Genomic DNA, 18,740 nt, shown 5'->3' with positions numbered 1-18,740 from the left:
GTTCACATAGAGGGCTCCCCTAAACTGAATCGCAGGCCTGGGGGACCACAGCTACCTGTCCCTTCCCTGCTCCTTCTTTACAATCCCACATCCTTCTCCCTGGTCAGCACGTGGGGCTAGGGCGGGGCAGGAAGTCACTGGCAGGCCTTTCACACAAGCCACGGTCAAGGGGGAGGGCAGCTTCCGGCCTCCACCTGCTGCCCACCCCCATCTGGGGCAAGGACAAATCCTGACCCCTACCCCTGTGGAGCATCCTGTTGGGGCTCCGATCTGCAGCACCAGCTTCACCTCTCACAGGGGCTCGCCGGGCTGCAGCAGCATGCTCAGGACCCCTTGCCGCCCGTGTGGTCACCAGCCACCAGGCAGAGCCAGCCCTACACCACGGAGCAGATCCTGCCACACGCCAGACACCCTCCCAGGGCCTTCAAGACGAGGCATCTCTGACGTTCCCAGCCAGGTTTCAGACCTCGGCACCCCCTACTCTCCACCCATCTCGGCCTTTTGGGGGTCAGGAAAGGCTCCCCGGTGCCGTGCCGTTCATTTAGCAGGGGCCGAAGGAAGATGGCAGGTCCCACGGTGTGGGGGAGGGTCTCTCAAGCACGGGGAGCCCAGAGGCCTTGAGGAGGAGCCGGCGGGATCCCATCAGGACAAGGAGGCCTGTGTGGCAGGGGGATGAAGCGGCAGGGGGAGGGCAGACAGGCCAAGACTCAGCGCATGCCCTTCTTGTCCTCCCTTTCTTTATTGACCACTGCCCCTCCCAGAGCTGACGGCAGGCTGCAAGAAGGCCAACAACCTGGCTTGCTTGTCATGGTGTCCGCAGGGCCTGGCTCCAGCACGGTGGAGGGTTTGGGTGATGAACCTGCACGGCCCAAGCCAAGGGACCTCGGTGACAGAGGAGGTCTGGGGGCCCAGTTTTTTCCCCTACAGACTGCAGGAGGGCCCTGCCTCTGGCCTCTCCCAGCCCGTGTCTGGGCCAGAGGATCCCCCTGGGATTTTATCAAGGTGGGGAGGGAGGTCCTCGGAGGTCCTTGGGAGCCTGTATCTTTGATCAACTGGCAACATGCACCCCCACTAACTCCCCGCTCTCACCTTCACCCCCGAATGCCTCTGCTCCAATGCCCACCAGCCTCCTTCTCCAGGCAGCCTGCCCAGACCAGCCCACTCCCCCCAACCCTTGCTTTCCAGTCTCCAACCCCGGCCTCTGCACTAACCTGATGGCGGCCTGTGGGGGCCGGATGCCCGGTGGTTTGATTTCAACACCCAGCTTTCCACCCACACCACCGGCGCCCAGCCACCCTCCTCTGCCTCCTCCTCTGGCCAGAGCTCAGGCTTGGAACCAGCCCTTGAGGTCCTGGTAGACCTGGCCTCGAGGCAGGTGGGGGTACTGAGTGCAGATGGCACAAAAGCGCTCCCTCCAGTCCCCAAACAGCCGCACACGGAGCCGGTCTCGCCAGGCAAAGTAGCGTCGGTAGCAGCTCTCGTTCATGCCAACCAGGAAAGAGGCCAGCTCTTGGGCTGTGCCGAAGTCGTCCACGTGCACGAAGGCATCGGCGGGTGCAAAGGCCTCGTACGTGGCCCTCGGGGGCCCCAGCACCACAGGAACGGTCCCGGCTGCCAGCGCGTTGCGCCAGAACTTCTCCGTGATGTAGTCCCGGTGCTGCGAGTTCTCGAAAGACAAGTAGAAGAGGTACCGGGCCACGGTGGGCAGCAAGCAGTTGGCACAGAGCGGCTTCCTGTTAGCACGGCCGAACACATCCACCTGCAGGTGAGGCGCCAGCTGCTGGTACAGCTGCACGCGCCGCTGCCGCTCCTGGAAGTTGCTGACCACCCAGGCTGCCACCCCCTTCTTGGCCGGCAGCGGCGGTGCGGGCCCCGCGTGAGGCTCCAGACGGCCGTAGGGCACGAAGATATCGGAGTCTCGCCGGTAGCTCAGCACCCAGTTAAAGATGCCGCCGAGGCGCCCAAGGCCGTGGGTGTGGCTGGGCGACTCCATGGAGGCCCACACCCAGGGCTGCCCACGCGGCCGGCGGGCCAGGGGCAGGCGAGCCCGCTGGGTCTGCAGCTCACGGTGGTGGAAGACCACAGCGTCCGCGATGGCCAGCAGGCTGTGGTTGGTACTCAGGTGGCAGTGGGCCACCCCGTAGCTGATACAGGTGTTTCTGGGCAGCTCTGGGGGCTGGTCGGTGAAGGGCCAGTGCCAGATGAGGATGGTGAGCGTGGGCGGGGGCGCAGGGCCCGGCACAGGGGCCACCCCGAGTAGCCTCAGGAGCCACAGGGCGGGAAGCAGGGTGGCTCCAGCCAGGGCCCCCAAGGCCCGAAGCCTCCAGGAGGGGCCGCACCCTACACAGGACAGAGAAAGAGCCGCTGTCTTCCCAGGGTTGCCCTCGGGCCCATCCTCCCAGCCCGCGTCTCCCCTCCCCGAAGACCAGACACTCACCAGCATTATTCATCCGCAGCGCCCAGAATTAGCCGCCCGGGACACCGGAGGATCTCAAATCACAACAGCCACTAGGCAGAGGTACCTGCAATCACAGCTGAACCTCACGCTCAGCCCGACCTGGAGGCGCTGCCCTTTCATTTGCCTGAGATGAGATGAGAGACCGCCCGCGATCTTCCTGCCCCTGCCCCGCCCCTGCCCCCCCACCCTCCCGCCCTGGAGGTGACCTTTGGCATCAACCACCATCCTCACCCCACCTCCCACTCTGATCCTCTGGCTGCCGGGGGTAGGAGGGGCACCATCCCCAGCCCAGTGTCATGCCCCCACACCCGCCGGGCTCCGAGAGGCCTGGGGATGACCAGCTGGGCAGGCAAGTCGAGGACACGCTGTCCCAGGTGGAGGTTGCCCCTGGACATAGGGACCCAGTCCCTGCCAGCCACCAGGCCCGGAAGGCAGGGCGCACTTCCCCTGGCGGCGGCGTGGAGCCCCAGGCCAGCAGTTCCCCTCCTGTGGTGGCATCACCCACTTCCCCTGCTCAACGCCTGCTCGTGCCGCTCCCAGGCCCTCAGGCTGCAGATGTGCTGTGCTCAGCTCTCCGCCAGGAGGCTGAGGTTTCTCCCTTGCCTCCTAAGTGGGCTACCCCCCCCCCGCCACCTCACCCCTGCCATGTCCTAGAACCCAAGTCCCCAGCGGAGGGGTCTCGGTCCCGGGGTCCCAGGAGTGCCAGTCCCAGGGTGGGCTGCAGGGCCCACTGTGCTTCTTTCCTCACCCGAGGACACGTGTCCACAGAAGTCCCAGGGTCCTGGCCGGCCTGGGAAGAGCTGCTGCTCCTGAGGAGCGGGGATGTGGGCAGGGGCCTGCCCTCAGGGACTCCAGGCCTCCTCCTCCAGGCCCACGGTGGGGGTGGGGACAGAGGGGGCTTTCCAGAGTGGAAAGGGAAGGAGTCGTTTTGTCCCTGACTCTGGCAGGTAGGGGGCTGGTGCCTGCTCCAGCAAAAAGAAGGCAGAAGTCCAGAGGCCTCCTCCTTTCCCCTCCCCTCCCCTCTGACCAGCCCTGGGGGCCCAGGCCTGGAGGTCAAGTTCCTTCCCCTTCTGTTCCAGTTCCTCTGAGCTGCAGATACGGTAAGTCAGCATGATCAGACTTCCCTGAGCTCTGGCCTGCTCCCCACTCAGCCGAGCTGGTGCCCCGTCAGCTTCCTTCCCCCAGGCTGGACCCTTCTTGGTCCTGGAGGTGGCAGGGCAAGGACTGGCTCTCACACTCAGCATCTGGAGGCCTCAGGCCACTCACGTTCTTGAAGTCTGGGGGATGGAGGTTGTGGAAGGAGGAGCAAACAGGAACCACGGCCTGGGTCACCTGCCCCTCGCCATCCTTAGGGCCTTCCACCACCCTGTGGTCCCCCTCCTGCTTCACCCTTGGGCGCCTGGGGCTGCTGGCCTCCCCCAGCTCCTGCCCCTCAGTGAGGACCAGACTGACATCCTGGTGGAGCCAGGGGGCTGGCATTGCACCCCCAAGGAGACAGGGGCCAGGGCAGGAGAGGAGGAGTGGGGCATCTCTGAGGCTCCCCAGCCCCTGCAAAACCTCCGAGCTGTGCCGGGGAGCTTTGCGTAATATCCAAGGAGGGAAGAGAGGCCATAGGATCTGGCGGAAACCGTCTGGTGGTGTGTTGTGGATGCAGCCGCCAGGCCTGACTCCCAGCTGGGGGGCACCAGGGCCTGACCAGAGCCAGCGGCTGTGGCCAGCCCTCGCCCTTTCAGCGGCCCGAAGACTAGGGAGGTGACCACGGTGGCACTGGGCCTTTGGCCCCACCCTGGCATCTCTTCTCTGGCAGGGGGACCGCAGAGGAGCCACGCCCTGGCTTCCGGCCTTACTTCAGCCCACCTCTCCGTGGGGCGGGCACCCAGCAGGTGGTGAAGTGTGCGGGAAGGAGCTGATCCCGTTTCTGGCTGCCAGCGCCCCTGCCCTTCCTGTTTGCACGGCCAGGCTGGCCGGGGCCCCTGCCACAGGCCTCACCCATACCCACAGACTGGTCCCTTCCTGGGTGGATTCGAAGGAGCCTCCCCCTCCTCTGCCCTGGCTCTGCTGCCCCCCCCCCCCCCCCCGGTCAAACGCCTGCCAGCTTGGGTTGGCAACCACAGGGGCCCTGTCGTGGGAACGTGCTGGCTGGGAAATGGGGCCCCGAGATTTGGCCCAGAAACAGGTCAGAGTGAGAGGCTCTCAGAGGAAAGCAAAGAAGGTGAGACAGCATGAGTCAAAGGGAAAGAGGGGGCCTCAACCTTCCATCTCACCCCAGGCCTTGTGACTCACTGGGACGCAGGTGGGCACCCAGGCCCAGCTCCATAGCCTGTGAGCATCTCGGAATCAGGAGCGCAGCCAAGCCCTCCAGGCTGCTGCAGGGCCAGCCTCCTGGGGGGCACCTGCGGAAGGAGCCTCAAACCAGATGGAGGCCAGGCCACTGGCCTGCTGACCGCCTCCCACTTGCAGACAACAGCACCTAGGGCCACCTGGCCTTAGCCCCAGCCTGGAGGTGCCTCAGGGAGGGAGGGCCAGAGCCTAGCTGCCCACCCGCCCCAAGCGTGAGCTCGAGCGAGGCAGAGTCCATAGGTGCGCCCAGCAGGCCCCCTGGAGGCTGAGCTCCAAAGCCATGTGGCTCCTGCAGGGGGAGCCCGCGCACACTTGGCTGTCAGGGACGAGAGGAGCCCGGGGTTCCGGGAACGCCTTGGGAAGGTGGGTGCAGGGAGCGCAGTGGCCCATGAACTCCCAGGTTAGGGGTATAGCGCGAGGGCTGTGCGGGGAGCCAGCTGCAGCCGGTGGCGGGACGGGCGGCGGCCTGGAGCAGCAGGGGCACTGGTGCCTGCCAGCCGTGCAGCGCCCGCTCTCCCGCCCCTTCCCTTCCTGCCCGGGCCGGGGGGCACGTTCACGTCCTTATCCGGAAGTGAACGGCCGCAGGAGGTCTGTGCCCTGAACCTGAGTTTGGCTTGGCTCTTTCCGTTCTGCACGCCACGTGCTCTGGTGGGCGGCACGCCTGGTGTAGGGGTGTCGCTGGGGGACTGGGAATCCAGGACCAGCCCAGCCAGCGACCCAGGCTGACGGGGAAGTGCGTCTGACCTGCAGGAGGAGAGCACCGCTTCCTCGAGTCTGCAGATGGAAAGGTTCCCACCTCGTAGGGTCGTGGCTAAGGGCCCACAGCACCCCACATTCTGTGCCCAGCGTGGTCTGACCCCCAGGGTCTCGCCAACTCCAAACAGAGGAGTGTCCCCTCAGGGTCTATGCTGGGCTGTGGGAATGTCACCCTTTGTCATCTATGCTCGGACAGGATGCCAAGCCGGGGAAGGCTGGCTAAGGGGCTGAAGCATGGGTGGGCTCCGAGGGCAGAGACAAGATCAGCTTCTTGTACCAAGAAGGTTGCTCTTGGGCCGGGGCCCTTGGGACGGGGGCGGGAACAGCAGCAGGGGGCTCTGAGGCTACAGATGGTGCGGAGAAAGGTAATGGGCCCCTTGCCCAGGATTGGGGTCTCCAGGGGTCCCTGTGGAGATAGGGCTTCCCTGGACCCTAGGCCCCTGCCTCAGGGCAGCCCACAGCACTCTGGGCCTATGGGAGAAAGTGTGGTTGTAGAAGTTTAGAGAAAAGCAGGGACTGGCTCTGTCTGAGCCAGCCTGAGGCCGATGGAAGCCAAAGGAAGCAGGTGGGGAGTGGGCTGCTGAGCTGCTTAGGGCCCTGTGCCAGGTAAGCCGGCTGAGGGAGACCCCACTGCCTGGAGGAGCCCAGCCCCTGCCCTCCCTTTCCTGGCCCAGACATGCCCATCCTGCCTCACTGCAGCTGCTCCGGAAGGGGGCCCTCCTGCTTGGGGCCCCAGGGACTAGGCAGCCAGCAAGGGCCCCGGGGACAGGTTGCGAACCTCTGAGGAGCTAGAAAAGACCGGGTGCCCGCTCTCTGCCCAGGTCAGGCCCACGGGAAGTGCAAAACACAAGCGTCTTGATGCCGGGCCTGACCCAAGATATCAAGGGGAACCTCTATGTGGGCGCCAGCCGGCAAGCTAGACTGCCTGGGCCTTCTTGAGTGAGGCTGGGACTGCTCCATGCCCCATTTCCTCCATGGCTACCTTCCCTTCTGGCACAGATTAAATGACAGTGGACAGGTGATCCTCACCAGCCTGCCCTCACTTTGCACAGGTTCCCAGCTCCCATGACTCCTGCCATCCCCCACACCAGTGCACAGAAGGGAAACTGAGGCTCCCAGCTGAGGGCCAGCCCAAGTCAGGGTGGAGGAGAGGGACTTCCCAGTCTGGATGGGCCCTGGCCCTAGAGATGGACTGTTGTAGGACAAGCCATTCGATCCAAGCAGGGGCAAACCCATTTCCTCCAGCCCAGCCCACCGGTCTCTCCTCAGGAACCCAAATGGACCTTGTTTTCTCCTCTCAGGGCTGCCCCCATCTATCCAGGGACCCGAAGTTCAGTATTCTCTGGACCCCCACCCCCCAAGAACCACCAAGGGGCTTCTGCATCTGACCCTTTCCCCTCCCCAGCCTCAGTGGGGCAGGCCGGTCCCACCCCTGCACTCCATCCACAGCAGGCCCTGCTGCTCCCTGGGCCCCCAAAACCCCTCTCCCCACCCAGCCTCTGCACCGGTGACCACACAGGGCAGCTCCCTGCTCTGAAGGTCAATCTTCTCTTCCACCGGCCTCTCTGCTCCTGGTCAGTGGCCGGGGTGAGCCGCGACACAGCTCCTGACATTCAGGGTCCCTGCTGCCCTCTCCTCGCCCAGCCCACCCTGGTCTACAAGCCTGTGTGGAGTCTGCGTCCCTCAGATCCCTCTGCCCCACATAGGCTGCAGGGGCCCAGGGGCCTCTGTGGTTCCCATCACAAACCCACACTCAGGGCCTGCATCCTGTTCTTCCCCGCCTTCCGGCCCAGGTGAACAGGAGCACAAATGGATGTTGGGTACCCACTGCCCTCACACCCCTGCTCTTTTCAGCATACATGGAGTGGGAGCTTTTGGGGAGTGGTACCAACTCCAGACCAGCCTGGCCCTATACTTCACTGCTCCCCTCCCCTCCTTGAGACAGAAGTTTCAGTAGGGGTGAGGCTTACGGGAGGAAAAGAGTAGGGGTGCTCTTGTGTTGGTAGAAAAATAAAGGCTCTCTTCCCCAGCAGAGGATGAGAAGGCCTTTCAGAGCGGGAGCGGGGGTGGGGGGCCCAGACATGCACCCCACGCCCACCATCTCTGGGAGTGTAGGAGGAAGCCCCAGGCCTCCGCTGCAGGGTCCATCCACCGTGGCCCCAAGTGGTGGGATGGAGGTCAGTCTCCAGTACACCCAGATGACTGGTTTGAAATGTACTTTAATTGGTTTTGTTTCCAGGATTCCTCATCCACGCCTGGTCTCAGGGCTCTCCCTATCCCCCCATTTGGGGGTTCAGACTCAAGAGGACAGGTGCAAGAAGAAAGAGAAGGTCCCTGGCAAAAGGGGGTTGAGTCTCCTCAATAAGGGGTTCCCGCCCCCACCCCCACCCTCGTGCCCTGGCCCAGCCACAAGCACACCCACTGTCAGAACACGGTCTCTTTAATGGGAAACGCTGAGCCCTGCCCCGCCCCCCCGCCCCCCCCCCGCGCCCCCCGTGGGCCATGCAGTCGGGGAGAAGGGAGCGGCGGCCTTCAGGTCACTGCGGCAAGGGCGCGGACAGCGAGGAGTGGTCGAACAGCGGGTTCCGGACCTCCATCTCTCCGGTCTGTGAAGGCCGGGGTCAGGCCGGCGGCGGTGGGGGCGCACGGGGGAGTCCCCACCCCGCCCGCCCCCACCGCCGCCCCCTCCCCGCCGCCCGGCCTAGGGCTCCTGCCGCAGGACTCACCGGGGCCAGGCCCGGGCACTCGTACACCGTGAAATCACCGTCTTCGTTCTCCTCGTCCGAGGACAAGGACTCCAGCTCCTTGGGCGGCTCTTTATGCCTGAGTAGGGGGCGGGATCGCTAGGTCCTCCCACACCCTCCAGTGCCAGTGGCCCGCCCGGCGCACCTCGGCCCAGAGCCCGGGGCGGTGGGTGGGCGGCCGAGCACGGGGCGCGGCGGCCAGCGGGGCAGTGGGCGGGCTGGGTGGGGGCCTCTCACCGCTCCAGGCACCGCATCTGCTGTCTCTGGTGCTGGTAGTGGTACATCTCGGCGCTGTGAGCTAGCCTCTGGTCGCCGGGCTGCGCGGGGAGAGCGCGGGGGGTCAGGCCGCGGAGGCGGGGGCGGGGGGGCGGGGCCGGGGCGGGGCCACGCACCGAGATCCCGGGCGTTGCGGGGGAGCCGGGCGCCTGCGGGGCCGCGTAGTCGGCCTTCTGGGTCAGGCGGGCGTCTCGCTGCAGCCTGCGGGGAGGGGAGCCTGAGACCCGCGGGGTCGCCGCCCGCCGTCCCCCGTCCGCCTGGCCCGCCCCGCGCTCACCTGCACCAGCAGAGAGCCGCCACGGCGAGGGCGGCCGCGCCGGCTACGGAGCACGCCACGACGAGCACTGCGGGGAGGGGGTGCGGTGAGGGCGGCCTTCGGGGAGGGACCCTGCCTCCTGCCCACCGAGACCGACAGGCCTGCACACCTACCGAGGGCGAGTCCGTCACCGCGCCCGCCCCGGGGCTCCAAGGGCGCCACGTGCACTGGCAGAGACGACACGGGGGAGCCCAAGGAGGTGTGGGGCGTGGGCGCAGGGGCCCCCCGAGTGGAGGGGGGCCCCAGCTTGGGGCCCTGGCGGCGCTCTGAGAGCCCCAGGGTGGCTGCTGCAGAGAGAAAGCAGGTTAGAACACTAGGACCAGCTCGGGGGTCAAAAGTGGTAGGGAGGCCCCGGGGGAATGGGCTGGGTCTCACCCGGCTCCAGCTGCCGCTGTCGGGCTCCAGGCTGGGGCTGGGCACTGAGCGGGGAGTGCCGTGGTGGTTCCTGCCGGGCCAGCTCCTGGGCCAGCAGGTCAATCTCATCTTCCAGTCGGGGCCTGGGCAGGCTCTCCCCTGGAGAGGATGAGGGGCCATCAGGTGGGGAGGCCCCCAGCCCCGCCCTGGCAACACCAGCTGCAGGTGGCCCTCCAGAGGAGGTGAGGCCCATCCAGGAGCCAGATCCCCCCGGCCCAGGCCTCCTTCTCCCTCCAGGCCTGCAGTCCCAGGCCATCCTGAGTTGCCTGGGTGACGGCTGAAGGCAGTCCCCGTGAGCAGCAGCTTTCCCAGGAAAGTGGGGGCGGGAGCAAGGGAGTGGAGGTGTCAGGGGAATGCGCAAAGGCCAGGAGGAGAAGGGAAGGGGTGCCCCTCACCCTACCTGTTACCCAAGCATCACTCACCCCTTTTCTACCAAGACAGGCAGTGACTCCTTAAGAAGAGGGGAGAGGCCCCATTCTTTCCCCCCCACCCCCACCAGTTAATCAGTAGGAACTGAGGGCAGCTGTTGGGACAGGGCTGGTGGCTGGGCCCCCCTCCTTGTCCCTGCCACGGGCCCCACAGTCCAGACAGAGGCTCCAAGTAGACACTCCATACAGCAGGGAAAGAGCAGAGCACCTGCCACCTTCTAAAGCAGGCCTGTACATCTCCTTCCGCTGCCCCCCTCACTGCCAGGAATGTGTTTCTCCTCCAGGAAGGTCCTCCTGCCCCAGCAGACGTCAGCACCCCCAGCATCCCTCTGTAATGCCCCATCACACCTGAGGCCGTTCAACATCTGGCTGGCTGTCCAGACATTCTGGGCTCAGATCGCCGGGTGAGTCACACGGATTGCACAGGATGAGTGAGCCATGGAGAAAGAGGGCACACGGGGCAGGGGCCCAGGCAGCCCGGGGCAGGGGGCAGGGGATGGGAACTCTGACTCCTTCTCTCCTGGGATCACCCCAGCATTTCACACTGGACACCCCTTGCCCTGGTAGGGGCTAACTGCCCCACACCTCAGCCCGCTGCCAGGCTCTGGGCTGGTGCTATCTGGAAAGATCACCAGGCCACTCGGAGACATAAAAGTCTCTGGCACACCAGTGAAGCTCAGCGGACCCAGGAGCTGAGGCTGAGTGGCAAAAATATCAGGGCAGGGGAGGGGGGGAAGCACATTCTTCTCTCCCGTACCCATAGGCCGGCGCGTCCTGGGCACACAGAGCCCTTGCTGGTCTTCCTGGAAGGGCTGAAGGCAGGGCCCACAGACATGCGCGCCTGGGGGGCACCGCGCCCGCCTCTTCAGGGCGCAATCTAGGCTCCCAGGACAGGCAGCTGCATCTAGGAAGGAAGCAGAAGGCAGAGCCGATCACCGCCCAGCTCGGCCCAGCCCCGGCACAGAGGCGGTACGGTCACTGCCCTGGCCACCCCTCCCCCACAGAGCTGACCCAGTCTGGCCTGGCTCCGGCCATTGTTCTGGGCAGGCCCTTCCTCCCAACAGCCACAGATCAGGACCAGGAAGACAAGCTGTCCCAACACTTATCGGAAATCCCCTGCCCCACCCACTCCCCAGAGTCCACTTTCCAGGCCTGAGCCAGCCCTGTGCGGAAGCTGTCCCTCACTGTCTGGGCAGCACCAGCTCTCCTGGCCAGGGCTGTGCAGCCCTGTAGGTCCTGCCTCCTGTCTCAACAGGCCCCGAGCAAGCCCTGGACCCTCCATCCAGGCTGGAAGCCCCAGAAGGTGGGGCCCAGGTCTCTCTCTGCCTCGGGGGCAGCATAAGATGCTGGCCACCCACCTCTCCCACCACCTCAGCGCTGCCCTGCGAGTCCCATCCTGTCATCCCACAGCCCTACAGCAGAGCTAGAAGATGGCACAGAACAAGGGAAGACAGTCCCTCCCCCCTGTGTCTGATCTCTGGCTTGTCTCCAGAGCACAGAGAAGCTGCTGAGCTGGGGAGTCCTAGAATGGGGTCAGCAAGTCTCACTTGCTTGAGATACAAAAGCCAGGCCAGGGTCACTCCCGCAGTCACGCTGCCAGGGACTGGGGAGTCCCTGGGACTTTGGGCCAGGCCTAGTCCCTGACTTTGGGCCCAAACTCTGGTGTCCTGTATAGATGGCCAATGGGTCCCATCCTGATGCTGGGGGATGGAAAGCAGTAGCCCTCTATGGGATACAGAAGGTGAGTTGCCTCAAAACTAGGGAATGCTCTCAAGCCCAGGACACTGGCCCCAGTTACAGGGCAGCAGGGCCAGAGGACCCAGGAAGATACCCAGCAGGACTGTCGATCCTGGTTGGGGAGGCTGGGATGGGGTGTCTCTGGAGCACCAGGACTATTCCTCTCCACCTAGCCCCCACCCTACACTGCAGGAGGGCCACTGGGGCCTGAGGTACGTGGGGGATCAGGGAGTGCTGGCTCTGTCCTTCTCCAGACCTTGACTGGCCTGACTTGGTTCCCTTGGTAACCTGATACTCCCAGCCTCCTATCTGTAGGCAGGAAGGTCCAGCAGCCCTTGCAGCAGGCGGGCCGACTCCCATCCAGGGGACCCCCATTCTGTACTACCTGGGCCAACAGGCACCGGTATCAGAGAGCTGGCCTGGGGCGTGGGCTAGTTAAATGTTAAGCCTGGGCCAGCACATCAGTCTGGACCCCAACCACCAGCTGGGGTACCTGGGGAGTCAGGCAGTCCCTGCTTCGGGTGCTGAGAACCCAGAGTGCGCAGGCCAAGGGTAGAGGTCTGAAGCACCAAGTTGGTCCCAGGGTCTGGGTGCCAGAGGCCTCCCTACACTCCCAGTCCCCAGCCTAGAAAGACAGGGCGGATGCCTGGCTAATCCTGGGGTGCACTCCAGCCTCGGGGCACAGGAAGAGATCCCAGGCACAGTGGCAGCTGGAGAGTGGCTGGCACCACACCCGGCATCTGGGAGAGTTCATAATGCTAATGAGCAGCGGGGATGGCACCTGTCCACCCCAGGGACTCAGCACAGAGGTTACTCTCCATGTCCTCAGGAGGCCCCACCCTGCATGTCTCAGAGCCAGGTTCTCTGCAGGCAGTCTCCATTTTCCTGGGTCAGCCATGCTCCAGCCTCCTGTCCAGGGGCGCTGTGTCCAGGAGGAAGTCTGCCCTGGTGTGGCCTCTTGAGGCCACACACACAGAACCACAAGGCCCAGGTTGGCATCCCAGCTGTGCCACGTACCAGTCACTTAACTTCTTTGTACCTCAGTTTTCTCATCTGTAAAATGGGCTAAGAATAGCATCTCTCCTATGTTGCTGCCAGAAGTGAATGACTGTATGAGCATAGTCTCCCAGTTCAGCCCTGGGGTGGGGGTGCGTTTTGGATCCTGGGTTCCTGCAGACCTTCGCGCCTGGAGCTTCGGTGCCCAACTGGGAAGCAGGGCGGTTCTCCCAGGACCCTGGGCTCCTCAAGCTCTGCCCCTGGCGCATAAGAGGGCCCTCGAGGGCAGCGCCTCCTGCCTCCACTGAAGCCGCAACAAGCCCCTAAGCCTGGGACAATTCAGACTCCCCCACAGCAGCAAAGCAAGGTTCGTGCCCAACACCACCCGAGGCATGGGGACAGGCAGACCAGCACTGCGACCCCGACCCCAGGACAGACACGAGCAGCATGGCCGGCAGGCACCCGGCGCCAGGCCCGCACCCGCGGAGCCCAAGAAGCGCACACACAGAGACGCGCACAGGACAGATTCCCAGCGGCGGGCGCACCCGGAGAGAACCCTCCTCAGATCCTCAGACGCAGACACAGACACGCAGCAAGCCCACGGATCCAGAGACAAAGACAAGACGCGCGTGAACTTCAGGTTCGCCTCCAGGAACCCAGGAGCAGCCCCATCGGGCAGAGCCCTCCGGTGGCCGGGGCGCCGCGCCCTCCGGGCCGGGCCTGTTTACCCGATCCCGGGCGAGGCGGGGCCTGCGGCCCGGGCGAGGGCGAGGGCGAGGGCGGCGGCGGCGGGGAGGGTGACGGCGCCGCGCCGCCGCGCGATCCCGGGCCCCGGGGCGCCCCGCGGCCTGCGCTGGCCGCACTCGCTCACCCGGGCGGCCGGCGGAGGCACCGCGCAGGGCCGCGCCGAGGACGAGGCCGGAGAGCAGCAGCCGCAGCAGCCGCAGGTGTCGCGGGGAGGGCGGAGGGACGGGTGTCGCCATCCTTCAGCGCCGCCGCCGGGGCAGCATGGCACCGCGCGGCCCGGGGCTCGGCGCGGCCTGCGGGCGCCGCGTCGGGGAGGCGGCGGCGGAGGAGGGGGGCGCGGAGGCGGAGGAGGAAAGGAGGCGGCGGCGGCGCTGACGCTGCGGCAGAGGATCCGGGATCGAGGCGCGGCGGCGAGCGGCTCTAGGGGAGTGCGCCTGCGCGCTCCACCTGAGGGGGCGGGACGGCGCCTCCAGGTTGCGCCCCCTCCCCCTCCTCGGGTCCTGATTCCACCTCCTCGCTCCAGGCCTCGGGGGGCCTCGACTCCTGTGGCCTCTGCTGCCGGGGACCTTCTCTGTTCTCTACGTACACGGCTCGGCCTGGGGTGGGCTTCCCCGGGATACACTTTTCCCTCGGGATCCCACCCAACCCCCAACCTCCACCCCGCTGGAGCAGGGGGCCTGCCTGGGGCCTGGAGGCGCGAGCCCCAGGAACTCCGGGACACCAGGCGCACACGGAGGAAAAGGTGCGTCCAAAGACGCACCTGGGCCCTCGGAGACCCATGATAAAAGCAAGCACACGCCCAGGAGGCAGGTGCTGGTGACCGCTATGGTTGGAATGGGGCGGCTGCTCTCAGTGAGGCCACCAGGGGGCAAGAGTGACCTGGAGCGGCTGATGAGGGACAGCTGGGAGCTGTCCACGGTCCCTAGGTCCCTGAGGCCTCAGGACAACAAGCAGCTATGGATGCACCCCCTCCCTCTGCACCTGTTGCCCCCAGAGAGCACGCCCACCCATCCCACCTGGGAAACCTCCCTCTGACTCACCTCACTGAGAGAACAAGGGTGAGCACCCCCATGCTTCCCCTCAGCCCTCTGTGCCTCAGAACTCCAAAGAGAGGGCTGGCTGCCCCCAGGGTTGTGAATGGCTCGAAACCCCGAAACCCTGCAGAAGCTGGGGGTGCGCGAGCAGGACCGCCGTTCTCCCCTCAGGCCACTGACCAGACAGAAACAGTGTCTGCGCTCACTTTCTAGAAAGGTTGGGGGGCAGGGAGACACAGCCCAAACCATGCCTTCCCACGCTGAACAAAACCGTGCTTACAGGCCGAGGCTGCAGGAGCAGCAGGTGGGGGCGCCCACCAGCTCTCTACCCTACCCCACCCCGTGGCAAGGTTGGAACCTCCTGGGGATGCGGAAGAGGGCACCCAGGCAGGAGGGGAGCTGTGTCCCAATGTGACGGCACCTGGGCTCTATAGCCAGGCTCCTCACCAGGTGCTTCTCTCTGAGCACTGGGGCCCTGCACCCTCCTGGCCCTCATCTCAACTCGCCCCCAGCACCACTTCCCGTCAAGAGTTCCCCCCCGCCCGGGGCCCCCAGTCCCTTCCGGCACTGAGTGCTCTAGGCGGCTGCCTTGCCCACTACCTCCCCTTTCTACCACCTCCACGCTCCCCACCCTCACCCCCAGGCCAGTTCTAGGCCAGGGCCCAGCCTCCAGTCTTGCTTGGGTCACGGTCGCAGATCTGGAGGTGCTGCAGGGGCCCCGCTGGCCAGATAAGACTCAGGGGGCTCGGGGACTTTCTCTTGGGCCGCCCTCCCACAGCTACTCCAGGCCCGCCCTGGAGCAGGGGAGCAGGATCTTCGCCGCTCTGTGTCTGTGCCCAGGGAGGAAGGCAGTAGGAAGAGCCTGGGGCCAGCCTTGGGACTCCAGTGGGTCTTCCTGGCCAACACAGCTGCAAGGAGGCCCCACCCTATGAACACTCTCTCCAGTGCTCTAGAAAGAAGTTTGTATTACAAAATGTTTACAAGTAGGCGCTGTGGGCGCTGGCCCTCCCGCTCATACAGACCCAGACCCCGGAGGGCGGGGGTGCTCCGAGGGCCCTAACTGCACTCCCTACACAGCCAGCCCTGAACGGGCTGAGGGCTGCGGGGTGTCTGGATCCCCCACCCCCAGGAAGAGGAGGGCCGGGAGACCCTGTAGGCTGCAGGATGTGGGGGCCGGCAGGCAGGGCCTGGACTCGTTCCCTTCGCGCAGCCCGGCCCCCCGCGGGCGTCGGCGCCTCGGTCGGGGCAGCGGTGGGGTGGGGGCGGTGGGCGTGGGAGACGCGACGCGGGCCGCGGTCCCCAGCTCGCCCCTAGATGGCGCCCGACGAGTCGGCCGAGCGCGCCTGGCGCAGCAGCAGGACGAACGCGGCCAGAAGCATGGCGGCGAAGAGCAGGACAAGGACGACCCAGGCGCCGAAGTCTGTGCCCTTGCGCAGCGCCGGCGGCTCGGCGGGGATCAGGTTGGTCAGGTTGAGCATGTAGCCGAGCGCCCAGCCGACCGCGGCGTCCCCGGCCTGCGGGCGAGGGGCTCGGCCTCAGCCCCCCGCGCAGCCGGGGAGGCCCCGCCCCTCCGCGCCCCCGGACCGCCGGCTCCCACCTTCTTCTGGAAGGTCACCGCTCCGAAGGCGCGCTCGTGGAAGCCGTAGCCGCGGCTCAGCAGCTGCTGCACGAACATGGCCCCCGCGCAGTGGTCGGGCAGGCGGGCCCGCTCGCCCGGGGCCCGAGCCTGTAGCTGCGACGCACAGGAGAGACTGCTGGGCCGGCGGCCACCTGGAGGTCTTGGCCCGCGAGGAGCGGTGGCCGGCGGCGTGCTGTACCCCCCACCCCAACACACACCCACGGGCAGTGAGGGGCCGGAGACGCGTCACGGCCAAAGGGGCCACCGCCCCCAGGCAGGACGGTTCCCTCCAGGACCAACAGTGTGACTTCCGGATGGCAGTGGGCCACCCCTGCTTTGGAGGTGGACCTCGAGGGGCCAGCAGGGACGGCCACCCAGGGAGCAGCAGGCTGGCAGCAACCTTAGTGCGAGGTCAGGGGCCCAGGAGAGGCACCAGGCCTTCAGCATGGACCTTGGGCTAGCCTTTTGCCCCCCATTCTCCCCCCACCCCCGCCGGCCATGTCTGCCTGAGACTTAGACACAGAGAAGACAGGGTGGGGCCTCTGTCACCACCAGAGCCTAGAGACACTGTGTTTCTCCCGAGGTTTGGCAGGCACCCCACGCTCCACCTATGAAAACACCACTGCCTTTACTTGGCACGTGTCTGACGAGTGGCAGAAGCCAGAAACCTGGAAGATGTCTTCGAAGCCTGGCTCCCCTACCCCTAAGCTCTGCCAGTCCTACCTGCTACAACTGTTCCCCACCCCACTTCACTGCATGTGCCCTGCTGTTCCCTCTGTCCTCCAGATCTTGGTCAGGGGGGCCTGATGCTGGCTGGCTGGGCCCTCTTGCGCAGCCCTGGGGGAGCGGGGAGGAGGCCTCACCTCACTCCATGTCTGGTTGCAGACCGTGACCACCGCTGCCTCCAGCTGCGGCCAGGTTGCCACAGGCAGCCCCATCACCGTCCGCAGGAAGTCCATGGTGTAGAAGAAGGCAGAGAAGGCCTGCAAGGGGGGTACAGTCATACCAAGAGCACACCCCACAGGCTACAGGGCACTGGCCCCCACCCCCATCCCCTGGACTCACGATGAAGTTCCCAGCCACAGGGGGCTGGAAGATGCCACTGAAGGAACATCGGGAGAAGCGGCAGGAGGAGAAATTGAAGAGTCCCATGATGAGGCCACGGCAGAGGGCAGGGTCGCTAGTCCCGGACAAGCTGACCCTGGTGCTGTTGTTGAAGGCCTGGGGCCGCTGGGCCGCAGTGCATGGAGACTCATACACGTCCTGAAGCAGCACGTGGGTGGAATAGCCCCTTGGCCAGCAAGGGTGGAAGCCATGGGTCTGGGGGGAGTGCAAGGGTGCAACACGCATCACCCCTACGCCAGGCACTGCCCACCGCCCCCAGCCCGGGGCCTTCAGAGGCCTGCCTGATGAATCTCCCGTAAGTCCCGCTCGGGCAACGTCGCTTCTGTGCTCAAGAGCAATCCATGGCTCCCCACTGTCTGCTGGACAAAACCCACCCCCCTGGCCAGGCACTCCAGGCCTTTGGAGACCCAGCCAGGCACTCACCAGACCCACCCAGACCACCTGGCTTTTGCGCATGAGAGATCCCTCGCATCTGTCCTGCCGGCTGATTAAAGCCCAGCTTGGGCTTCTGCTGCCCAGAGCAGCCCCCCTCAGTCCAGGCTCTGCCCTGGACCCTTGGCTCCCATCTCTTCTCACCCCCCCTCCTTCCAGGAGGGCACAGTAGTGCAGGTGGGCCGGGGTGGTGGGGCACCTGCAGCGCACCAGCCAGCAGCCTCCGGAGGACCTGGTCACGGCCATAGCAGAGGAAGCTGTGCGTGTAGACCCGGTAGTGCTGGCCGTAGAGCCGAAGGTGGACCTCACTGGCTGGATCCTCAGCTGGGCTGGCCATCTCGAAGGTGATCTGAGTGGAGGCACCCCCCAGGTCCATGGCCCCCAGCGTCCCCTTCCTTGGCCGGAACCACCGGCCCACCCAGCCGTACTGTGGGGAGTGGAGGTTGGGGTCAGCCAGTGGGTGGGTCCCACGCCCCCTGGCTCACTGGGCTGGCCATCAGGCCCACCTTGATGAAGTTCTCCAGCAGGTAGTTGGTGGTCACCCAACCAAACACCCCCTCGTCCTGGCCCGAGAGGATGTGGGCACCACGGAAATCAAAGGGATACTGGGTCAGCGTCTGGGTCACAGCCGCAAGCACATTGGCCGAGGCCTCTGGACTGGTCAGGCTGTAACACAGGGAGGACTCTGAGGGGCATCCTCCCCAGGTAGCCAAGATCCTGCGGCTGGGGTGCACCGTGTCTGCCCGGGGCCGCGGCTGAGGGTGTGCGGGGGCTACCCTGTGCTGAGGCTGTTGTGGAGATGATGGTCAGGGGGCGGGCACACTCACTTGAGCAGGCGCATGCCTGCTGTGGCTCCCAGGTAGAGGGGTGTGCTCACGTGTCTCTCTTCGGGCACCTCCTGAAGTGCCTGGTCCAAGCATTCAACAAGACTCTGGCCAGCCCTGGAAGGGCTGTCTGCATAGCTGGAGATGCCCCCTCCTAGAGGGAGACAGGCAAATGGGCCCAAGCCTGACAGGCAGCCCCTAGGTGAGCCATGGGCCAGCAGGATTGGGGACCTTGGGCTCTCAAACCAGGTGGCAGCTTAGACACACCTTCCCAGCTCCAGCCCTCAGAGGCAAAGGGGCCCACCTGCCTGGGGGCCACCCAGTCTCTCAGGCTGCTGCCTGCCCAGGGGTGTGCCCACAGGTGCCAGGATAAAGCACTAGGCATTGTCAGTCTGGCCTTGCCTCCTCAGGGGCTTGCCCGGGTGTACCAGTCTTGGACCAGGCAAGGCCCAACCTCCCGGTCACCACCTGGGGCTTACTCTCCAGAATGAACTG

General features: G+C 65.7%; 3 protein-coding genes across 9 annotated transcripts in view; all 3 read right to left on the bottom strand.

The window, feature by feature from the left end:
• Positions 1 to 734: 734 nt before the first annotated feature.
• FUT7 (fucosyltransferase 7) lies at positions 735 to 5,520 on the bottom strand. 2 transcript variants are annotated; one of them, XM_035015397.1, is made up of 4 exons: positions 4,742 to 5,520; positions 3,207 to 3,735; positions 2,438 to 2,582; positions 735 to 2,340 (listed from the first exon to the last, which is right to left on the bottom strand). In XM_035015397.1, the coding sequence occupies exons 3-4, from the start codon at positions 2,448 to 2,450 to the stop codon at positions 1,325 to 1,327; spliced, it is 1,029 nt and encodes a 342-aa protein (XP_034871288.1). In that variant the 5' UTR covers positions 2,451 to 2,582; positions 3,207 to 3,735; positions 4,742 to 5,520; the 3' UTR covers positions 735 to 1,324. The 2 variants fall into 2 exon arrangements, with proteins under 2 accessions (XP_034871288.1, XP_034871289.1); XM_035015398.1 differs by lacking the exon at positions 3,207 to 3,735 and having other exon boundaries at positions 2,438 to 2,522.
• A 2,237-nt stretch (positions 5,521 to 7,757) lies between these two features.
• On the bottom strand, positions 7,758 to 13,961 carry NPDC1 (neural proliferation, differentiation and control 1). 2 transcript variants are annotated; one of them, XM_035015401.1, is made up of 9 exons: positions 13,337 to 13,961; positions 10,490 to 10,636; positions 9,266 to 9,403; positions 9,004 to 9,174; positions 8,852 to 8,918; positions 8,691 to 8,775; positions 8,536 to 8,615; positions 8,281 to 8,377; positions 7,758 to 8,160 (listed from the first exon to the last, which is right to left on the bottom strand). In XM_035015401.1, exons 1-9 carry the CDS (start codon positions 13,446 to 13,448, stop codon positions 8,092 to 8,094), a joined length of 966 nt encoding a protein of 321 aa, XP_034871292.1. In that variant the 5' UTR covers positions 13,449 to 13,961; the 3' UTR covers positions 7,758 to 8,091. The 2 variants fall into 2 exon arrangements, with proteins under 2 accessions (XP_034871292.1, XP_034871291.1); XM_035015400.1 differs by having other exon boundaries at positions 9,004 to 9,177; positions 13,337 to 13,638.
• Positions 13,962 to 15,194: 1,233 nt separating this feature from the next.
• The window catches only part of ENTPD2 (ectonucleoside triphosphate diphosphohydrolase 2), a 5,411-nt gene continuing 1,865 nt past the window's right edge, over positions 15,195 to 18,740 (bottom strand). Inside the window, exons 3-9 of one of the 5 annotated variants that reach the window (XM_035015391.1) lie at positions 18,249 to 18,399; positions 17,928 to 18,087; positions 17,621 to 17,848; positions 16,930 to 17,184; positions 16,728 to 16,847; positions 15,844 to 15,978; positions 15,195 to 15,760 (exon numbers count right to left, since the gene is read on the bottom strand). In XM_035015391.1, coding sequence (XP_034871282.1) covers positions 15,557 to 15,760; positions 15,844 to 15,978; positions 16,728 to 16,847; positions 16,930 to 17,184; positions 17,621 to 17,848; positions 17,928 to 18,087; positions 18,249 to 18,399 — 1,253 coding nt within the window. In that variant the 3' untranslated portion in view covers positions 15,195 to 15,556. Of the gene's footprint in view, positions 15,761 to 15,843; positions 15,979 to 16,727; positions 16,848 to 16,929; positions 17,185 to 17,565; positions 17,849 to 17,927; positions 18,088 to 18,248; positions 18,400 to 18,740 lie in introns of all 5 variants that reach the window. The other 4 variants (XM_035015392.1, XM_035015393.1, XM_035015394.1 and 1 more) reach the window with 4 other exon arrangements.

This window comes from Mirounga leonina, unplaced genomic scaffold, assembly GCF_011800145.1.
Source record: "Mirounga leonina isolate KUSES-001 unplaced genomic scaffold, KU_Mleo_1.0 Mir_170, whole genome shotgun sequence".
Lineage (NCBI taxonomy): Eukaryota > Metazoa > Chordata > Mammalia > Carnivora > Phocidae > Mirounga > Mirounga leonina.
The sequence above is the reverse complement of the archived record's forward strand: the minus strand, read 5'-3'. Positions and strand labels throughout refer to the sequence as shown.

What these genes read in the sequence shown, in the direction of transcription:
- NPDC1 (XM_035015400.1), bottom strand. Translation starts at nt 13,448, where the DNA reads ATGGCGACACCCGTCCCTCCGCCCTCCCCGCGACACCTGCGGCTGCTG. An exon ending in TGCCTCCGCCGGCCGCCCGG is followed by an intron (nt 10,637 to 13,336) that starts GTGAGCGAGTGC and finishes CTTCCTTCCTAG; the next exon opens with ATGCAGCTGCCTGTCCTGGG. An exon ending in ACAGCGGCAGCTGGAGCCGG is followed by an intron (nt 9,178 to 9,265) that starts GTGAGACCCAGC and finishes TTCTCTCTGCAG; the next exon opens with CAGCCACCCTGGGGCTCTCA.